The 21238-nt window shown below is 40.2% G+C and overlaps 1 protein-coding gene across 1 annotated transcript; it reads right to left on the bottom strand.

Annotated features, from left to right (window-relative positions):
* Window positions 1-4938: 4938 nt before the first annotated feature.
* On the bottom strand, window positions 4939-20874 carry SQLE (squalene epoxidase). The gene is made up of 11 exons (XM_005420713.3): window positions 20556-20874; window positions 18223-18475; window positions 17750-17930; window positions 15069-15165; window positions 11904-12017; window positions 10921-11092; window positions 9976-10071; window positions 9275-9417; window positions 8079-8175; window positions 7578-7665; window positions 4939-6792 (listed from the first exon to the last, which is right to left on the bottom strand). Exons 1-11 carry the CDS (start codon window positions 20847-20849, stop codon window positions 6600-6602), a joined length of 1728 nt encoding a protein of 575 aa, XP_005420770.1. The 5' UTR covers window positions 20850-20874; the 3' UTR covers window positions 4939-6599.
* Window positions 20875-21238: the final 364 nt, after the last annotated feature.

The following is a 21238-nucleotide window of genomic DNA, read 5'->3' as shown; positions in this document are numbered from 1 at the left end:
TTTTCTCCTGAGAAGCTGAAAGGCAGTGACAGAGGCCTCAGAGAAAAGGAAAACAATTCTTATCTCATTTGCTTCTCCTGTGTTGTGCTGGTCTGGAATGCGTTTGGAGATTGTTTACCCACAGGTGATTGTTTCATTGGACTCTGGTGTGAGTTTTGACTCATTGGCCAATTAGGGCCAAGCTGTGTTGGGACTCTGGAAAGAGTCACAAGTTTTCATTATTATCTTTTCAGCATTCAATAAGTATCTTTTGTGTATTCTTTGGTACGGTTTAGTATAGTATTCTTTAATATAATTTAGTATAATAGATATCTTCTGATAAGATGGAGTCAGATGCATCATTCTCTTCCCCTCATTGGTGAACCTGCATTTACAATAGCACTCACAGACTCTTGTCCTGTTGGGGTATTTCAACCACCCTGAGATGTACTGAGGAAGTAGCACAGCAAGCTGTAAGCAGTGCAGGAGAATCCTGGAATGCCTGGAGGGCAACTTCTTCACCCAGGTAATAGCCAGCCCTGCCAGAGGGGACACAATGCTGGACCTGATGGCCATGAATGCAGTGAGCTCATCTGGGACACCAAGATTGGAGGCAGCATGGGCCACAGTGATCGTGCAGTGGTGGAGTTCACACTCCTGAGGAATGTGGGTGAGGCAAAGAGTAAAATCTGGACTCTGAATTTTAGGACAATAGGACCCCCCAGAAACTACCCTCTGGAACAAGACAGCAGAACAGAGCCAGAGTTTTATCGTCATTATATTGCAAAGGCTCTATATTGCTAGAATTTCATACCTCCTTGATGTTTCTGGTAGGCAGCTCCTCTAAGCACTGACTCTTCCTTCTTCTCACAGTAGCCAACTGACTCCAGTTCCCCTCAACCAACCAATCCACTCTTTTATAGCACTCTTCTTATTGGCTACAGCTGTTGCCTGTTAAGTCAGCCTGCTCCTAATCTTTAATAATTAACCCAGCTGTCCTGAGGGAATTAGCTGATATAGTTGCGAAGTCACTCTCCATGATATCCAAAAAGTCATGGCAGTCAGGTCCATACAACTGGAAAAGGGGAAATGTACCCATCTTTAGAAAGGGTAAAAAGTAAAAAGGAGGAATCTGGGAACTACTGACCTGTCAGCCTGGGAACACCATGGAGCAGATCCTCCTAGAAGCTGTGCTAGAGCACATGGAGAACAGGGAGGTGATTCAGGACAGTCAGAACAGCTTCACCAAGGACAAGTCCTGACTGACCAACCCAGTGGCTTTCTGTGGTGGGGTATGTTCATCTGTGGACAAGAGAAGGACTACAGATGTCAGCTCTCTGGACTTCTGTAAGGCCTTTGACAAGGTCACCCACTACCTCCTTTTAAAATTGGAGAGATATGGATTTGGTGGGTGGACAGTTCTGTGAATAAGGAATTAGTTCAATGGTCACATCCAGAGGGAAGTGGTCAATGGCTCAATGTTCAGACAGAGACAGTGATGAGTGGTGTCTTTCAGGGCTCTGTATTGGCACCAATACTATTCAATATCTTTACCAATGACACAGACACTGGAATTGAGTGCACCCTCAACGAGTTTGCAGATGAAACCAAGCTGAGTGGTGCAGTTGACACACCGGAGGGACAGGATCCCATCCAGAGGGCCCCTGACAGACTTGAGGACTGGGCCCATGGAAACCTCATGAGGTTCAACAAGGCCAAATGCAAGGTCCTACATATGTATTGAGGAAACTCCCAGTATTTATAGAGGCTGGGAACAAATGGCCTGAGACCAGCCCTGCCAAAAAGGACTTGCGGGTGCTGGTAGATGGGTCTGGCTATGACCCAGCAGTGTGCACCCACAGCCAGAAAGCCAATTGTATTCTGGATTGCATCAAAAGCAGCAGGGCCAGCAGGGCAAAGGAGGTGATTGTCCCCCTTTGCTCTGCTCTTGTCAGACCATCCCTGGAGAACTGCATCCAGCTCTGGGGTGCCCAGCACAGGAAGAACACAGACCTGTCAAAACAGGGCCAGAGGAGGGCCTGGAAGATTAGAGGATAAGGTCAGTCTCCAATGAAAACAGGCTAAGTTGTTCAGCCTGGAAATAAGGCTCCTGGGAGACCTTATTGAGGCCTTCCAGTACTTGACAGTGTTTTATAAGAAGGATGGGGACAAACTTTGCAGCAGGACCTGTTGCAATAGGACAAGGGACAATGGTTTTAAACTGAAAAGGGGCTGATTTATACTAGCAATAGGAAGAAGTTTTTACAATGAGGATGTTGAGACACTGGAACAGGTTGCCCACAGAGATAGAGGGTAGATACCCAATCCTGCAAACTTTCAGGATCTGGCTTGACAGGGCTCTGGGCAACCTCATCTAGCTGAAACTGTCCTTGCTCATTGCAGCAGCATTGGAGTAGATGAGATTTAAACATCCCTTCCAAAACAAATTATTCTATGATCAGGATTATTCTTCCTATTTACATTACTTTGCTTATATTAACAGTGGATTTCAGTTACCATTTAAAACACCCTGCCAGCTTTTATTGTCAGTACCTTGAGTAATTTCATCTCAGCAAGCTTAGTCATGCCTCTGTTCACTCTGCACAGCACAGGAGCTGGTGCAGCTCTTTGGAGCTTCGCAGGGAACAGTTTAGGAACTGCTGACACTATTTTCCATTGTAGTACTGTGTCATGCTGAACAAGCCAGAATTTCAGGATGAATAATTTATCAACTGCCCATATTTATTCTGGATTGAACGGATTTCACTTTTCTCCAGAATACACAAGCTGGTTTCAGAGAGCAATATGTACAAGGACTGTGACCCAACAGTAAATTAATGCCCTACTGACACAAAACAACCCATGAGCACCAACAGTATTGCAGCAAAGACCAACACAGGTTGGTGGGGATGTGAGCAGCCTCTGAAGTCGCAAAGGTCACAGATTACACGTGGAAAGCCAGCACAGGCAGCATGTTCCACACCTTTCCCACCTACCTCTGTGGTGTTTGTGAGGGCCCCAGGATGAGGTGAGAGATAAGAATTTGACTCCATGCTCTCAGAAGGCTGATTTATTATTTTATGATATTATATTAAAAGAAATTATATACTAAAAACTATACTAAACTATAGAGAAAGGATACACCAGAAGGCTAGAAAAGAGTGAATAATAAAAACCCATGACTCCTCAAAGCCTTGACACAGCTGGACCATGACTGGTCATTAAATTGTTTACCCAGCATGTGAATTGTTTCAATCTCCAAATCACACTGCAAAGCAGCAAAACAGGGAGAAGCTGAAGCTTCCCAGCTTCCCAGGAGAAGAAATCCTGGCAAAGGGATTTTTCAGTAAATATCCTGGTGACATACCCCTTCTGCAGTGCAGCAGCTGAATCCTGTGTCCAGTCTCGGGCCCCTCGCTACAAGAAGGACACTGAGGGGCTGGAGTGGGCCCAGAGAAGGCAATGGAGCTGGGAAAGGTCTGGAGCACAAATATTTTGAGGAGGTGCTGAGGGAGCAGGGGGTGCTTAGCCTGGAGAAAAGGAGGCTCAAGAGAGACCTTATCCCTCTCTACAACTGCCTGAAAGGAGGCTGTAGCCAGGTCAGGGTCTGTCTCCTCTCCCAAGCAATCAGTGACAGGACAAGAGGAAATGGCTTCAGGCTCTGCCAGGTGCAGTCCATGTTGTACATCAGGAAGAGTTTCTTCACTGGAAGGGTGGTTATGCATTGGAGTGGGCTGCTCAGGCAAGTGTGGACTCACCACCCATGTTCAAGAAGCAACCGGATATGGCATTTAGTGCTGTGGTTTAGTTGACATGGTGGTGTTGTCAAAGCTTGGACTTGATCTTGGCAGTCTATTCCAAAGTTTATGATTCTATGATTCCATGATACTGTCAGATTCCTCTTTCCACTACAAGCAAGTTTTCATACTCCTGCACCAGGTGAACATCTACAAACTCACCACTACGTAGCTACTTCTCTTCTTCCTCTACACTCTCCAGCACCTGCAGCTGCACCAGTCCTGGAAGAGAGGGATAACCACATCCCACAACTCCTATCTCCTTGTGCCCACCCCACTTACCTAACAGCACATCATTGCCATTAAATGTTGCAGTGTAGAAATCCTTTGAATTAACCTCTTCAGAGTTAGAAAATAGATAAACAACTCACAAGTTGCACCAAATACACCTGCATTCTGCTCCTCTCAGATTCTGAATCATGCCTGTGAAAAACCTTCCTCACATGCTGCTTTATTTGTGGCATATAGATGTAGAGAATGAAAATAAGGATTCTTGCAGATCATTTGCTGCATGCTGTGGCTTAGCACTAGGTGCTGTTGGATTCCATTTTTGGCTGTTTTACCTATGGACATGACTCACTCACTGCCAGCTTTGCTCTTCTTAGTCTCAGCTGACTCAAGAACTGCTTTTCTCATGACTTCTCCTCCACCACCCAACATCCCTCTGCATCCATGAGAAAATAACTGCAGTCAGGGACCATAGAACACAGCTTGAAATTCTGCCCTGCAGCTCTTCCTTGGGGCAGAGCCCGTGGGCCACCACCAGCTGGAGTAGGCACCCAGCCAATGAACTAAAGACCAGCTCATCAGCAATCTCAGCCAGAAGCCCCATCCTGTGTTGCTCCATGTCCCAACAATCCCACTCTGTCTGATAATTCAAAGTAAGCATTTCCTCTTGCCCCGAGGACAAGGTATGCAGCCATTTCAAGGTTGTATTTTCAGGTTGATCCTTCTTACACATGCACACACACGCACACACAACCCACATTTATCTCTTCCCCAGCAATTTCCAAGAAGTGATTGCTACCCTGATCAAGACACTTAACCAGGCACTGAATTCAGGACAAGAAGGAAAAAGTCCTTACATATATATGTACATTTAAGCAGATAAATTAGAATTTAACAAAACTCTTTAAGCAGAGATACACAAAAAAAAATAATCTACAGATATAATAACTTTTTATTTACGTAAGCTGAGGATGTGTATTTGGCTCAGGACTTTTTATCCATGATTTTAAAGAGACTGACTGCAAATAATATAAAAAAATAAAAAATGTAAAATTAATCAATTATTTTCAAAATTGTCACAAATTTTGAAAACACTTGTATAAATCCTGCAAACTTTGTGTACCCTTAAAGGGGCATAATTTAGTTACCACATATAATGATATTTGAAAATATTAGTACTTTACCCTAAAGTTTCAACATAGACATATTCATGATGAATGTAATTTCAAGAGGGTATCAAAAGTCATCATGGTTAGAAAAATATACATACTTTTGCTTCTGGAAAAGAAAAAGTCATTTGAAATATCCATCAAATAAAATACTAAATAAAGTCTCTCCACAGATCTTTTTCACAGTCCAAGATAAAATGGATGTTTATACACAGCTTATGCAATCTGTCATTTTCAAGGTAGAGTCACAGTTTCACCAGTACAGAAGAATAAAAACCTGTTACTACTCTCCAGAGTGCTGGCTGCACCCATGTGTGATTGTTTAGGCATGCCAAAAGAGCAGAGCCATACAGTGATATCCAAACAAATCATAAGAAAGGTAGAGAAAATGCAGATGCACAAGAGCAAAGGAAATCACACTGGTAACATCGAGAGGAATAGTGACCAATAGGAATAGACATGAACTCTTTAGTAGCATGCAGTAATTCCTACAGGAAAAATAATCCCACCACACTCCAAGTATTAAAAGGACACTTTCATGGTGCTTTTCATTAATTTTCAGAAGTAATATTAAAGATTACTGTCTACTGGAAATAGCCTGGACTTAATTTGTTTCACTGGATACAGTTTGTTGCTGTGCTTCAGTTCATGGCAGTGTTAAACTTCAGTTGCACACAGACCAAGCAGAACAACCCCAAACTTTCAAGGTTTTGAAAGGAAATGAGATAAGAAGAAATTTTCAAAAACATGTGCTTTCACTACCTGAGTGCATTGCAGTAGCCAACAAAGCAAAGATTTGGTTATTACTTGTTAAAATGAATTCTGGTGTAAAGAAGGAATTCAGAAGAGCAACATGGCACTTGCAACAGTAATTGAAATTAAAGATATAGTGACACATCAAGATCTGACATCCTTTACAGTGTCCTTTTAAGTATCAACAGACCAGTATCTTAGCTGCAACTGAAACAGAACAGATGCAAATCCTAATGAAATAACCAAATCAAGAATGTTACACTATTTCACAGTAATAAAGTCTGTGGAACTACTGAACAGAAAAAAGCATGAAGGATAATAGCAGCATATGGTTTACAATTTTCACTTCTCTGTTTATTAATATTAGTGGTGCACTCAGCAATGCATAAAGCAAGGAAAGAAATTCTGTCAAAACTGGCAATTATCTACCACATCAACACTTAATTATGGTCTTTGTAAACAGCTAACTCCTTTTTGAACTTAAATTGCAAAGAAAAAATATTTACATATAATATATATGTATAGAACCACAAAACCAAAATTAAGTTAAAACCTTATCAAGGAAATTGCATTTTGAGGAGAACATGATACAATATTAAATAATACATGTCCAAAGATTTTGAAGGCATTGTGATTTTCATGCTTTCTTCCTCCAGTCACTTTACCCTGGATTTTAATAGATTAAATACTTCATTTCAGAGTAAATAAGTGGAAATATTATAGAGCAGCTCCGGTAAAGAATAGCTCCACTACTGAAAATTGCTCGAGGCATGGTGATCCAGGACTCTGACTTAAAGCAAAAATAAACTGCATACAAGGCCACAGCAAAGAAGTGGCCAATCAGTACCATTGGTTTGGGAGATAACCTGCATTAAAAATAAACAGATAAAACTAGTAAATAAACAACATCAGAAAGAACTGAAAAACTTCCATTTTACAAATACAGACCTCCACTCAAGATCACACACCCCTTTCTGATACAGGCAGATGTGGTCCTGCCAACCGAACTGAAAAATACAAACTTGGTTTTCTTGGGCTGCTCCACACTCTGCATTCCCTTCTATGGCAAGGCCAACATACACTGCTGCTTTCTCTTCATTTCTAGTTCTCTTTGTCTACCTCTTACTCTTTGTCTTCTGCCAGAGGAATATTTTAAACAGGCTTTTCAGTTTTAGCTCTCAGTCCAAAAGGAGAGAAATATAAAAGCACATGTTCTCTTATGTTCAGAGTAGTAGGGTTTACTGTGCATTCACAAGTTTCTGAGGAGTCATTCAAACACCTTCGTAGCTAGAGATTTCCCTGTTCCTTACAGCTTTTTATGGGAGGCCTCACCCAACACTACTCTCAGCTTGTCAAGTAGGAAACATCTCCACCAGCTCCTCTGGACCCCTCTACCTTATTCAAATTCCTGTGCCACCTACAGTAGGGGCCACCAGCTTTTTAGTGGTCTTTTTTATGCCTCTAAAAAAAAAAAAAGAAAAAAAAAAAGAACTAGCACTTAAAGACACAATTTCCAATAAAGTTCCAACCTTCAGTATAATCTTAAAACCTATGCTCATGTGGGCCATGCTCCCTGTATTGAGCAGCCTGATGGGAGCAAAGCAGATCTCTCAGGGGCTCACAATAACCACTGCCAGCACAGTGAACTTACACTGAGAGCAATCCAACGGGACCTGCGACACATTCTCCTCCAAGTCTGAAGTAATGGAAACAGGCTTTCTTTAGCTGATGCAAGGAATCTATAAAATTATAAAACAGATATAATCAACACATACTGAAACATTTTCCTGCATGCACAATACTGATATTAAATACAGGACTTTGGTAGCTGTTTTTCTGTTCAGTTCAGCTGGACTTCAAGCTGCTTTTATTTATACAAACTGTAGTCTTACAGAATATCTATGTATTTTTGTATTAACTGACTATTGTTTTCTTTGGTTTGTTATTTAGTCCTAACTCCAGACTTGCCTTCACATTGCTAAAACTCTATCTAGAAATCTATGCAGAGAACACAAGAAAACTTAAAATTCTTTGATTGATATATTTTCAATATATAACAATATACACACACACAGACATGGACATCCCCTTCCCAGTCATATTTATTTACCAAGTTGTAATTAATCAGAGGTTAACTTCAAGATATACTTACCATCTGTGGCAGCAAAGAGCTCATAAAGTGCCTGGGCAAGAACATTCACTACAAAAGAATGAGATTTTCTTCTTGACCAGTAAAATGTTCTTTTTGCCTGAAAAAACATAAGAAAAAGAAATATTTCTGTCAGTAAATACAAAGGAACATTCAAAAGATTCCCAAAGAGGTGAGGTGGCAAGAGTCATGCTCAGGAATATGTAGAAGGGATTTAGTGATATGCTAGATTGATTCCAAGCTAGGTCATTAAGGAATCTCATAAACTTGTCAAACCAGTTATCCAGGCTCCCCTCACCTTAAATGTAGGAGGGAAAAGGTTGTTCCAGAGCATGTTTCTCATCCTACAGGGGGTGTCTGGGATACAGCTGCAACTTGAAGGATAATGCTCAGCTAGTTCCCTCAATTTACTGGTAATAAATAGGAAATGACCAAGTCTGAGGTAACTAGCTGCCATAAAAGTGTCTGCATATGGTCAGGGAAGTCCTGAAGTGTCCTGGCATACAGGGTTCCTCTAAGTGCTTCTCAATTTTCAAATACACTTTTGGAATCATCTACTTGTAGTCTACAATTATACTACCTGTAATTTAGCCAAGACAATACACCTAGCCCTGTTAAAAACAGGAATCAAATAAATAAATCTTACTATCTACTCATCAGAATTTTGGGACTAAGTATCACAGAAAAAATAAACCTTGCATGAACACTGATGGAGCAGATCCTGAGTAAGAAGAATCCCTTCTAATTTACTACTCAGATTAATGCAGCAGGCAAGAGGCCAGGCTGAGATGTCTCTTGAAAGAGTGGGTACACAAGCTCATTATTGTCCAAGTTCCACTCACACAAGTGCAATGGTTCAAACCCACCACATTTAGGATCAATCTGGTTGAAAATGTCCTATGAAAATGGGAATATCAGGTTATCCCAGCAAAGCATCCTGACTAGACACAGCACACAAGTCTCCTTAAGAAAACACAGCAGGTCAGTGTGCAAAGTCTTGAAAGTGCCTCTTGGCACACAGAACAGCAGTTAATTCACATCCACTGGTGAATGCCTGATATCTGATTATTCTAGCCAAAGCTTTGAAAACTGCTATGCCTCACCAACAACTTACTTGTCCCTGGGTTGCATAAAACTTAAAAGTATGTCACCGAATTTCAGCAGAAACTGTCTAAAATAAGTCCAAAATAAAGAATCACCTTAAGAACATCAGAATCTTCATAAAGGTCTGGGATATCCTGGAGCAAACTTCTCCATATTTTAACATCATTTAAAATAACACTCATTCCTCCACCAGTTAGAGGGTGTCTTATATTATATGCATCTCCTAAAAGAAGAACACCTAGGTAGAAGAGAAAAACAATAGGATACTGCATAAGATTCTCTTATGGAATCTTAAAATTGAAATATTCTATAAAGAACATCAAACTTACTAAGATTTCATTCCCACCAGAAAATAAGATGCATAGCAACTAGAAAATAAAAAGCAAAAACCACAAAGTATGTCTTTTAATTAAAAGGCTTAAAACAGCTTTAAGATAATCAAGGTCAAACTATTTTTTCCCTATAGGTATGCATGTTCATGTGTCAAAGAACACACTTTTAAAGTTAATTTCTTTAATTTTTTATCTTTTTCTTAGAAAGGCCACATTGTATAAGCTTGAGCAACTGAGTAAATTAAATTTACAGATAAAGCAGGCGTTGACTTAACATCTGGTGTCAATGTAAACATTCCAGTTAAATTTTGCCCAAGGTACACATTTTCAAAACTTTATTTTTTATAGAAGATCCATGAGACAGCTATATTGAACAACAAATATACATCCAAGACAACAAAGTTCTATGCCCCAGAGGATGCTGATAATGCCTTTTTTCTTCCTTTTTATTTCATAATACCCACCTTTCTTGTTTACAGCTGAGGGAGGCAAGAAGCTGGCTGGCATAGTCCTTAAACGATCGTTCTGAACTGCTATTAAGAATGGTTCCTTTAAATGATCTGCAACAACCAAATATTTTAGCTATAGTAGTTAGACAAAGACACAAATAATTTGTACATGATCCTTTTTAATATCTTTGAGATATCACAGAGTCATAGAATGAATGGTATGGGTTGGACTGGGACCTTGAAGATGATGTAGTACCAACTCCCCTGCCATGGGGGGAGAGACTTTCCCTAGACCAGACTGCTCAGAGTCCCATCCAACCTGTCCTTGAATATCTCCAAGGATGTGGCAACCACAAAATCCCTGAGCAATCTGGTTTAGTTCCTCACCACCCTCACAGTAAATAATTTGCTCCTAATATCTAATCTAAACCCACTCTCTAATTGAACTCCTTCCCCCTTGTCCTGTCACTGATGCCCTTGTCAATAGCTCTGCCCCATCTTTCTTGTAGAGCCCCTTCAGGTACTGGAAGGCCACAGTTAGGTCCCCCCAAAGCCTTCTCTTTTCCAGACTGAACAAATCCAACTCTCTCAACCTCTACTCATGGGAGGAGCCCTCCATCCCTCTGGTCAACTTGGTGGCCTCCTCTGGACTCATTCCAATAAGTCAATGTCCTTCCTGTGCTGGGGACCCCAGAGCTTTATATAATCCTGAATTGCTGACCTCACCTTTACATAATCCTGAACTGCTTTATATAATCCTGAATTGCTGACCTCATAGATGTGAGCTGAACAAACTTCTGTGTCTTGTGTGGTGTGCAACCAAAGAAGGGTAAATGGCTCCTGAAACTGTGACTGTGTACATGGAAAAAGCCACACAGTTCTATCAATTCAATGAAATGTGTCCCCTTTTTTTTGACATAAATAAATGTGACAATTCTCTAGAAGTCTTTCCAGACTTACCAGGTAGTTGTGGATGAATGGTCTCAATCATGTACTCTTTTAAATTTTTTGGCATTTCCCCTCGAATATCAACAAGGACCCGAGTTTCAGTGGAAGAAATCTTATAGATTAGTACTGGACTTGTTTTAGCTAAAACAAGTTCAGCATAATTAGCTTTAAACTGTGATGCATCCTTAAAAAGGAAAGAAGGGGAAGAAAGATTGAGACTGATTAATGAAAGGCTATTAAACATCAGACAAACAAAATAATTTTCTAAAACACTTTTAAATAAAATCCTCCATCATATTAAGCTTGTGTTATTATTCTCTTGAATGAAGAAATGTTTGCAAAAAGAAAGTTCTGAATTCCAGTGTAGCAACAATTCTTTTGCCAATACATTTTAATATTTACTAGAATCACTAACTTATCCATTTCATTTGAATGCCTCACCAAGATTTAATATATGCCATTAAAAACCTGTAACATAATCAATGTAGGAGTTTTCAGTAAGATAATTTTGTTTTCCTTTCATAAAGAAAGTGGTGGGAGGGAAAGAAATCCACTAGTCTAAATATAACTACTTGGAGAAACAACTGAAGAAGAATCACAGGGCCCTATCTAATGAGATCTTAAAGGAGATTCCAAAAGTAGACAAACTTGGGCAGTGCTAACTGGATTAGAGACCCAAAAAGTACTGGAGTTCCTACCAGTCAGTGTTCCCAGGTAGTGTGAAAATTCTGTTAGCTTCAGCTCATGCTTAATTATTTTTGCTGTTAATGCATCAGTTAATGCAGCAGACATAGAATGAAAGAACCAGACAGGATTTCTACCTGGATTCTCCAACCACCCAGCTACCAACCCAGATTCCCAGTCCAAAATCAGGACACCACTTTCTCTCTTGAAGTTTGTAGGTCCTGAAGGCAAATATGTTCATATGGGTTACAAGGTACCCCACCTTCGGCAACAGCATAGTGGTTTATATAGTATTGTAACTTAAAAGTTACCTTCAAAATGCAACCAACAAAATGAGATGAAACAGTAACTTTGCTGGATATCAAGTTTTTCCTGAATTTGGAGAAAAGTCCATCAGCTACAACTGTAAGTGGAGCATGAAGTTCCTGCAGCATAAATTAAAAATAAAGATAAGACACCATCAATTTTGCTACAGAACAATGAGCAGCAATTCCCAACATAGGTATTCGAAATACTGTGGGGTTTGCCTTCCTTGTATTCCTATTTATCTATTTGCTACACAAGCTGATCTAACAATATACTCCAGCTTTTTTAGAAAACACAGCTATGGGAACTGTGTAGAAACTTGGATTAAAAAATACAACAAAGAGAAGTATTTGCTCTGTAATGCTCACAGAAGAAAAAAGGAAACAAAAAAGAATTTCAAATTAAAGAACTATGTATAAGCAGCTATAGAAAACCAAACCAAATTATAACAAACTGACAAGCTATAAGCACTTAGGCTCTTCTTTAAAAAAACACACAGGGAGCTCTGAGCAGTTCCAAATTTACTTAGGAACTAGACAAATAGTATATATATAGACAAAATACAAATCTGAGCAAACTCATCAGGCTCAGCCTGAAGGTCTGTGCAAATTCTAATGTTTAACACATACATTCCTCTCGAACATAAGCAAATAATTCCAGTTACTAAAATGTACTTTTACGGTCATATAACAACATTATTATACTAGGAAGCATTTAAAGGTAGGTGCTTCCTTCCATCTATAGCTTTCTCAGTGTCAGCATGTTCCGTGACTGAACTTCAAATGACAACAGATTTACAACAAGTATGAGTACTCATCTTTCAGTGATTTCATCTGCTTGGCATAAGCAGTAAGAAGTAGTTCTCCTTTTAAGCTTTCAGTTTGTAAGTAAGGCAAAAAAAGCACACTGTGTTTCATTAGTACTCCTAGGAAATCTTTTACTATTGTATGGGTGAATCACTCTGAGTTCCTGTATGAGCAGTTGCCACCAGTATTGGAGTGAATTCATAAAATCATAGAATATTCTGAGGTGGGGGGGACTCACAAGGATCTTCAAGTCTGACTCCACTTGGTCACACAAACCTTAACATCTTTTGCTGTGTGAAGGGAAGTTGGACAAAATCAGATGACAGGAGATGTGAGTAAGGTAAAACATGTTTTATGTGTCTCTGCTTATAGAAGTGAGCTCCTGAGTAGAGTTACCTCTACTACAGATTCACCTCTTTCCTATGGATTCCTAGCCTGGATGACTGCAAACTCTGATTCTTCCTGCAATTAGACCAAAGTCACCTGTCCATATCAGTTTTCTGCTGTCTAATGAGTACAACACTCATGCTACAATTCTTCCACAGTCAAAACAACTAACCTTGAGTCTACTGGAGTTGCCTAGTTTTGAAAAAGTGTATAAGTTTTAGCATATTGGCTAGTTTGAACCTCATTTAAGAGAATAAAAATCTCAGAGGTAATGTGGTGGAGAGTGTAGGATGGAAAGAACAGAAAAACACATACAAAACACAGCATCTTTTCTTTATAAAAGCAGGCTAAGGAATGTAAACAGGCTTGAGTTTGGGTTTTTTATTCAGCTAAGAATTTCCTAGCTGTAAAAACTCACAGGGAGGGAAACAAAGTAAATAGAAATGTTTAATAGAAATTTCTTATATACTAGATTTCTAAAATCGAAGGAGATCTAAGACAGCAAATGAAACAGCTCTTTCCAGCCACAGAACTTCAGCATTCAGAACAAAACATGAATTTGTTTATCCCTAGTATACAGACAGGAAACTTAAGGGCTTTAGAACAACACCCAGACTTTCAGGAAAGATGCAGGCTAGAACACTGGTCACCCAGTGTTCAAATAAGTCACACTGAAAATTACAACAATAACATCCATAAGTGTGTAAAGCTTAAAAACAGAACTCAAAACAAAATACACATGTTCCCCTTCTACCCCTCAAACAAAATAAAACAAAAACACCCTTCTACATTCCTGAATGATAAAGCCAATTGAATTTGGGAAATAAATCCCAACAAACACCCTTCTCAATGCAAAAAATCCTCCTCCTCTCCAATATCCCTGTCTTTCCCATACCCGTGATTCAGTGGCTTATTCTCTTAGAGTGGATTTGCTAATACAGTTTCATTTATTTTACATGGCAGCTAAGACAGACCAAGGAACACGACCTGGAACTCACTCCTCCTCCAGCTACCTCAAGAGGGGTCAAGGGTGTTGTTACTTCTCTGCTCTGTTGCAGCACTTAGCTGTTGAGTGGGCTGAAATGGCACGTGCCTGAAGACAATCTAAAACCACCAGCTTGCTCCCCTACAGCTTTGGCAAGTACTTTTAAAAGGCTCTCTTCTATTTGGTTCTATGCCACCAGTCCCATCTCTAAATGACTTAGGGATGGACAGATGTCAGAGATCTTTGATCTTAGAGAGCAGAGCAAGATCCTCCAGCTACTCAGGAACTTTCTCCATCTACTATGGAGGGGAGCACAGCATAGGCAGATTCCCATCTTTCCCATCAGAGTGCATCTACATAACTTTAGGCATCAAAGGAACATCAAAGTACACAAAGAAGATCACAAGTTTGGTTTTCCTGGAGAATAGGCAGCATATCCAGAACTTCAGTACAGGAGTTCTACCCAAACTGGTCTCTCCTAAGCTCACACAGTTTCACAGCATTTAACCAGCAGTTTAGCATTAGAATATGCCAAAATTCTTTTTCTGTCATCCAAGAAATGACAAGACAGAGCTTTCACTATCAAAAAGTAACTTTTTCATTTTCAGTCCCTCACTAGATGGTGGCAGTATATGTGGAAATGCAGACCACTACACACAGCTGAAGTAAAAATCTTAATATATTGTTCTTTTCACCAGGAACTCTTGAAAGATTTTAAACTCCAGACATATACATAATGAAACAAATAATGAACTGAATTCTCCAGAGAAACTGAAAGCAGAAGCTTCCTAAGAAGTTAAAACAAGAATTCCCATATTCCCAGACTGTATGCACTAGAAAATAATCTCCCTTTATTGAATCTTTGGCTTTCTTGATAACTACATTATTTCTGTACCAGTGGTCTGAAATACAAGCTTCTAAAAAATTATATGTATAAAGCAACCCTCAATTTTCTCAACAGTTTAACAAAGATTATAACAGAAAGCTCTTACCTTAGTGTCACCAGTTTCTTTGTCCTTGTACTGAACACCCACAACACAGTCATCTTCCTCAAGTAACTGTAACACAGTCCCTTCAATGAATTTTGCACTGAAGTGAAACAGAGGGGTTAAAACAGAAGAGGATTAATGATGCCAGCATTCCAAGGCACTAGACATAGATAGAAAACCAAATTTTCAACAATGTTGTCTCTGCCAACATGATTAAAATTTTGCAAAAAAAGGGTTCTTGAACACTTTCTGAAACCACATTAAATGTCAAAAAGTGTTGGTCATAAATTTCACTTTGACACTACCTTTGGTTTGATACCTGAATATTCTAAAGACTGTACTGTTTATCATAAACATCCTGTCACTGAGTGGATTCCCCAACTGTGCCCCATGTCCCTGTGAGAGATGCTGAGAGGAGTTCACACCTAATAACGGTCAGAAATCAGGGAGCTGCCTGAGTCATCCCTACTAAAAGCTAGGAATCGCTGACAGTGCAGGTGAGAACTAGCTCTGAGGAGAATTTAAGAGCAGGATCAGCAGCACTTAAACCCTTAACATGAACGCTAGATAAAAGTCAGGCACATAATTCTCAGAGCAGTCCAAACTAACCTAACCTGCCTAGGACACATATCTAGCTTGTCACCTCAGGAATTTGGGAGAGAGTTCTGGTTTTTTTCTATTTATGCTTTTAAAGTTCTGCTAACATGTTCGAGTGGAGCATCCCCTGCTTCTATCTCCCAACCAGAGCTATTTTCAGTTCAGAAATTAAATCTCTCTAAACTTATATTCTTTGTTGGGTCCAAGCTCTTAGACCTGCTCACAGCGCTTCAGACTTAGCAGCTTGAAATGGGACACTCAATCTCCTGCAAATATTCCATATCCAGATGGAATTCCACAGCTTTAAGAACTGAGCTAAAGGTGCATGTAAGAATACAACACCTTGCTATTTTAGGCTCTTAAAAGGAATACAAGCATCTCAAGTAATGTTTTTTTCCCCTGGCATCCAGCACAGACATTTCAGAGCAGCTCATGACTGGCTTAATTTGACAATAAACAGGCACGTTGGCTGTATCATATATGAATGGTTATGAGTGAGGATTCTATCAGCTCTACGTTTCTTTTACAGCTGTCATTTCAGTTACCTAAGTGCTCACTTTTTCATCTTGTTCTCATCCACTATAAGTGAGTTTATTATAATTATATATAATTATTTTATTATTATGAACAAATGATGCCTTACCTCCTTCTGCAGCAAAAATGACTTTACTTATCTAAAACACATTCATATTGCCTAGTGCTTATAAAGAGGATATACTAATCACTAATAATTATCCCCTATATCCTCAAAAGCTTTGTAATAAAACCCAAAATCTCCTAGCACTATTAAGAGTTCTTGATCTTTCACTGCACATAAACTTGCAGTTTTCTATGCCACAAATTAAATAGCAAGCAAGTATACACAAAACAAGCATTTAGGAGTGTGTGGAAAATGGGAAAGAATTTCATTCAAGTCACAAATATGATTTTTGCAAGTTTTTGTTTCAGAGACTGTGTACAGCTACTGGAGTTTTTCCCACAAGTTGAGTGAGCACTCAGATGCCCAAATGTCATTGAACTTAGAGCCTCAAGAAGGTTTTAGCTTTCAGAGCTAGTGAACACAGACACCATTAATTGCAACTGTACTACAGAGCTGCTATCTTTAGTGCCGCTTTTAGTAATTCATATGATATAACAAATATGAAAGGAGAAAGCAATTTTCCAGCTCAGAATAAAGATGTTAGGTAAAGATATGATAATGCCATATGTCCCTTGTAAAAGGACATATGGCATTATGATATTCTTAGGGGAAAAAAATCATTTAGGGGGGAAAAAAGACAATACAAAAAAAATACCACACAGAAAGCAGCACATAGAATCTATTCTTTTTCAATAAAAGGTTACTTCTTATCTCTTTTATAGAAGAAAGAAAACAGTTAAGAGAAAGCACCTTTTTTTCTTTTAATTATGAAAAGAAATTGTCTTCGGTATTCTGAAACATACAAATTATTAACTGGAAAGAGTTACTTCCATTTAATGCTCCTTTTTAGTTACTTTGGTTCATTTCTTGTTGTCAAAAAAGAAAGCAAAACAACATACAAATGTAAACGCTTGATTTCTATCATCATTGATAACATCAGTCTCAAAGCTACATGCTTCTGCCCAGTGTAGAGGGTTGGACTACCTGACCTTTAAAGGTCATCCCTTCTAACCCAAAGCACTCTGTGCTCTAACAAATAGTGCCAGATTTGCCATTCATGCCTTGCCTGAAGAAGTTCTGTGCACTGCTCACCAAGAAGAGGTCACTACTTCTGGTAAAATGCCAAACCTAAGAATCAGCAGAAGAGAATCAACCCTGCACCTGTGAACGGTTCTCTCTCACAGATGGGGAAATATCTTGCCTAATATTTAAAGCCCATACTCCCTTAAAGATTAAGTTGTCCCAAAGTGATATATACATATATGATGTGTATATAACTTATGAACTTGTCTACAGAGAGCAGAATAAGTAACTCTAGCTGCTATGTTCTCTCACTCTTGCTCATCACAGCCCTCTGGGTTGGGGAATGGTTAAGGAATCTCATGGAAATGATGGGAACAATGCTTCTGAATCTCTGGATCCCAGCTGTGCTTTCACAATGACTCACTTGGGCTCTGCCATAGCTGCCCTTCGAAGGCCCATGATAAACTGGCCATGATGAAAAGATCTTCCACTGGCCACACGTCCATCTTCAGATGTTGGATAAGGAATCTCAACCTCCAATTTGCTCTCTAGATCATGAATTATGTAACCATTTACTATTTGTGAATCAATACCTTCTACTGTATCTGCAAGATAAAAGCCAACAGATGGGTTAAAACAAGTTTTAAAGCAAGCCTAATTAATTATTTATTAAAGGCATTTCTTTACACAGGGTCCAATTTTCTTAAATAAAATACACATGTTGAAAGAAGAGTTTTCAAAATAGCAAACTGGAAATACACAAGTGATTTTAATTCAAATGTTAAGTGCAGATAATGTTTTTCTTAATTTTTCCTGTAGGCATACTTTTACTAAATACATTGTTGAGCATAGTAACTCTTGTGTTACACATCTATTTACACTTTGAAATGTACCCACCTTCAAGACCCAAGTCCCGAAGAGCATTGAATCCTCCAGGCTGCAACAATTCTCCAACTATCCTGTCAGGTTCTTTCAGATCCCTCTCTATGACAGTCACCTTCCTTCCATCTCTTGAAAGCACCGTGGCCAAGGAAGAACCAAGGACACCTGATCCCACAATGATAATTTCTGGATCATATTGGGGTGACAGTGTTGTGTTTGGAGCGGTCTCTGTCAGATATACATCTGAGAAGTTCACTTCTCTTTTACCCTTTAGAAAACAAAGCCAACAAAGTTACACATGCCAATGGATATGTACCATAATCTTGTCAAGTGGGCTGACTTTGGAGCAGCTCTACTCTGAGCCAGGGTAATGAGGGTGCATTGGTAGTTGGAAGGCACCTTGCAGTTTAGTTTTGTCCAAAATTGAATTTGTCATACTCTACAAGGCAACAAAAGCACAACAAGCAGAGAAAAGAAAAACCAACACTGCTGCAAATCAAGACCCTGGCTAAAACCTGCCCTGCTGATCCAAGACAAAGCACAAACAAAACTGTCAGAGATTGAAAGCTGCTATAAAAAGCAGTAAGAAAAGGCTGTCCCATATTCTTGTCCTATAAAGTAAGACTGATACCTTCATGCCAGTGAACCACTCTAGCACAGCGGCCTTAGCACTTTTTAATAAAAAAGGTATTAGATTTACTGGAAAATTTATTTCTCTGGAAAACATACTCCTTTTAAATTATACTCTAAGTGAACCTACTTAACTAACTAAACAGCAACTTATGGTAATATTCAGAATGAAAAAGTGTCAGCAGAAGCAGCTGCCTGGGAAATGCTTTTAAGAAGTAGTCCTGAAATGAAGAGTCACGTAACATCTAAAAGTATAATCAATATCACCATTCGTCTACATTTAAAGCTGTTAAGAAGTGACATATATTGCACTGGACATCAGTTAATACAGAAACTGGTATCTTAAATCAGCTCTGTTATAGAACCTCCCCAACAGCACCTAATCACGTACACTTCAAAGTGAAAAATAATTTTAAGGGCAACTCCATTGCAAAGCTGCAAATCATTTCTCCAGCTGGTAGATGAGAGTTCAATTCAGTCTTTCACAAATGCCTCAGCACTGCAGCGCTGACATTGGTAAAAATATGATTGCATCAGTGAAACACACTGACACCAGAATTTTTAGTGGCCTAGTGTCATGTTTATATCTACAATACAGCAAGAGAGTGCAAAACTCTGAATTCAGGTAACACAAGAAATTGGTAAAGGCAGGCTTGAACAGAAAAATTAAATAAAAATCAAAAACCTTTGACTTGCAGCCACAACCAGTTTCATGTACTTCTGTGTGAGTGGTCAGTGCTCATGTGAAATTGCCCAGAAGTACATAGGAAAGGAGCCAAATAGTGCTGACCACAGATGTACTTGATATCTCTGTCCAGTTCATGGTCTTGGATGGCAGGACTCCAGCTAAGCTCCAGGCACCACCTACAGCTCTCCACTTGTTCCACAGCAAGGCTCATGCAAGGCTCAAGGGAACAGACTGACTATCTGAGCAAGTCCTGTGCCTACTGTACAAGCAATAGGTCAGCAATCATTTCCCAGTAACTCTATCTGCAGTTGCATAAACAAATGTGTTTATCCATAAATATTATGAAGCTCATCAGAGAGTTACAGAATGGCAGAGGTTGGAAAGGGTTTCTGGACATCATGGGGTCCAAAGCCCCCATTCAAGCAGGATCAGAGCAGACTGGCCTGGGCCCTGTTTCCTATACCTCCAAGGATGGAGACTCTTCCACCTCTCTGGGAACGTTGCAGTGCTTAGTCACCCTGACAGTAAATAGTGCCTCCTAATGCTCAGAGCAAACATCTGTTTCAGTCTGTGCTCAGCACCTCTCTTGCTGTCACTGGGCACTGATGGAAAAAGCCTTGGCACAGCCTTCCTTGCACCCTCCCTGCAGGTATTAACACACAGACTTCCGTTCTGGACAGCCACTCAGCCTCTCCTCATAGGAGAGATTCTCCAGTCCTTCAGCTCTACAACAGACTGGCAACCGAAGATATTTTTCTGCTGCTACGACAACCTTTTACTCCTAATCTTTTTTAAAACATATTTGTTTTGATGCTAGAAAACCCCTGGTCTACCGCTTAAGTAAGTTTGACACTTTCTTTTGCCATCCAAAACTGACACAAAATATGACAAATCAAACATCCAGCACCTAAAGACAAACCCTGTCCACCCCTTTCTTAGCTCTTTTCCCTCACCAGAGCAGAGGGGCAGTGGCCAGAGGGAAGAGCAGCAGGACCTTTCACCTCACGTGCTGCGTCTGAATCCAACTTACCTTTCTGGATTTGGGCTGCTCAACTTGCTGAGACGCCGGGGTGGGTTTGGCCCAGAAGAAGCCAACCAGCGGCAATGCTGAAAGCACATCAGAGAGAACCCCCAGGTGCGACTTCTGCTTCTGCTGCTGCCGCTGCCGGGGCCCCCTGAAGTGGTACCTGTAGGACAGCACCAAGCCGAGCGAGAAAAACACCAGCACGGAGAGCAGCACCTCCTTATTAGCGTAAGTCATGAGGTCTCCACACTTTTTATACACGTAAATGAAGGAGGCGATACCCAGAAAGGTCCACATCATGAGGGTCACTGATCTCGGTTGTTGCTCCAAAGCTTCACCGCAGATGGATGCTGCCGAAAATAGGGTTTCGTGGAAGGGATGGAAAAAATGTATCTATAGAAAACAGACGATTTCCTTTTCACTGGAAGGTGGGGAGATTTCAATGGAAAAACACGGAGCCCCAGAAGAGGAACAAGCCCCACCTCGCCAGGCTGCCACAGGAGCCTGGACAGAGGTTCCGAAACCGAAAAAAACCCAATATATAAAACGTCTTCTCAAGAATCCCCTCCCGGACACGCGACACCGGAGGAGCTGGAGCTCGTCTCACCGCCCCCGGTCACCCCTCGGCCGTGCCCAGCCCCGCCCGATGCCGGGACTCTCCTCGGCCGGCAGCGGCGACGCCGCCGACG

Source organism: Geospiza fortis, unplaced genomic scaffold (genome assembly GCF_000277835.1).
Source record: "Geospiza fortis unplaced genomic scaffold, GeoFor_1.0 scaffold111, whole genome shotgun sequence".
Classification (NCBI taxonomy): Eukaryota; Metazoa; Chordata; class Aves; order Passeriformes; family Thraupidae; genus Geospiza; species Geospiza fortis.
This window is presented reverse-complemented; position numbering and strand designations above follow the sequence as displayed.

Excerpts from the sequence above, each read along its gene's own strand:
- SQLE (XM_005420713.3), bottom strand. The coding sequence starts at position 20,849 with ATGATGTGGACCTTTCTGGGTATCGCCTCCTTCATTTACGTGTATAAA. Across the intron at positions 18,476-20,555 it reads AGCAGCCCAAATCCAGAAAG|GGTAAAAGAGAAGTGAACTT; the intron begins GTAAGTTGGATT and ends TGTTTTCTAAAG. Across the intron at positions 10,072-10,920 it reads CATTCATCCACAACTACCTG|ATCATTTAAAGGAACCATTC; the intron begins GTAAGTCTGGAA and ends TGGTTGTTGCAG.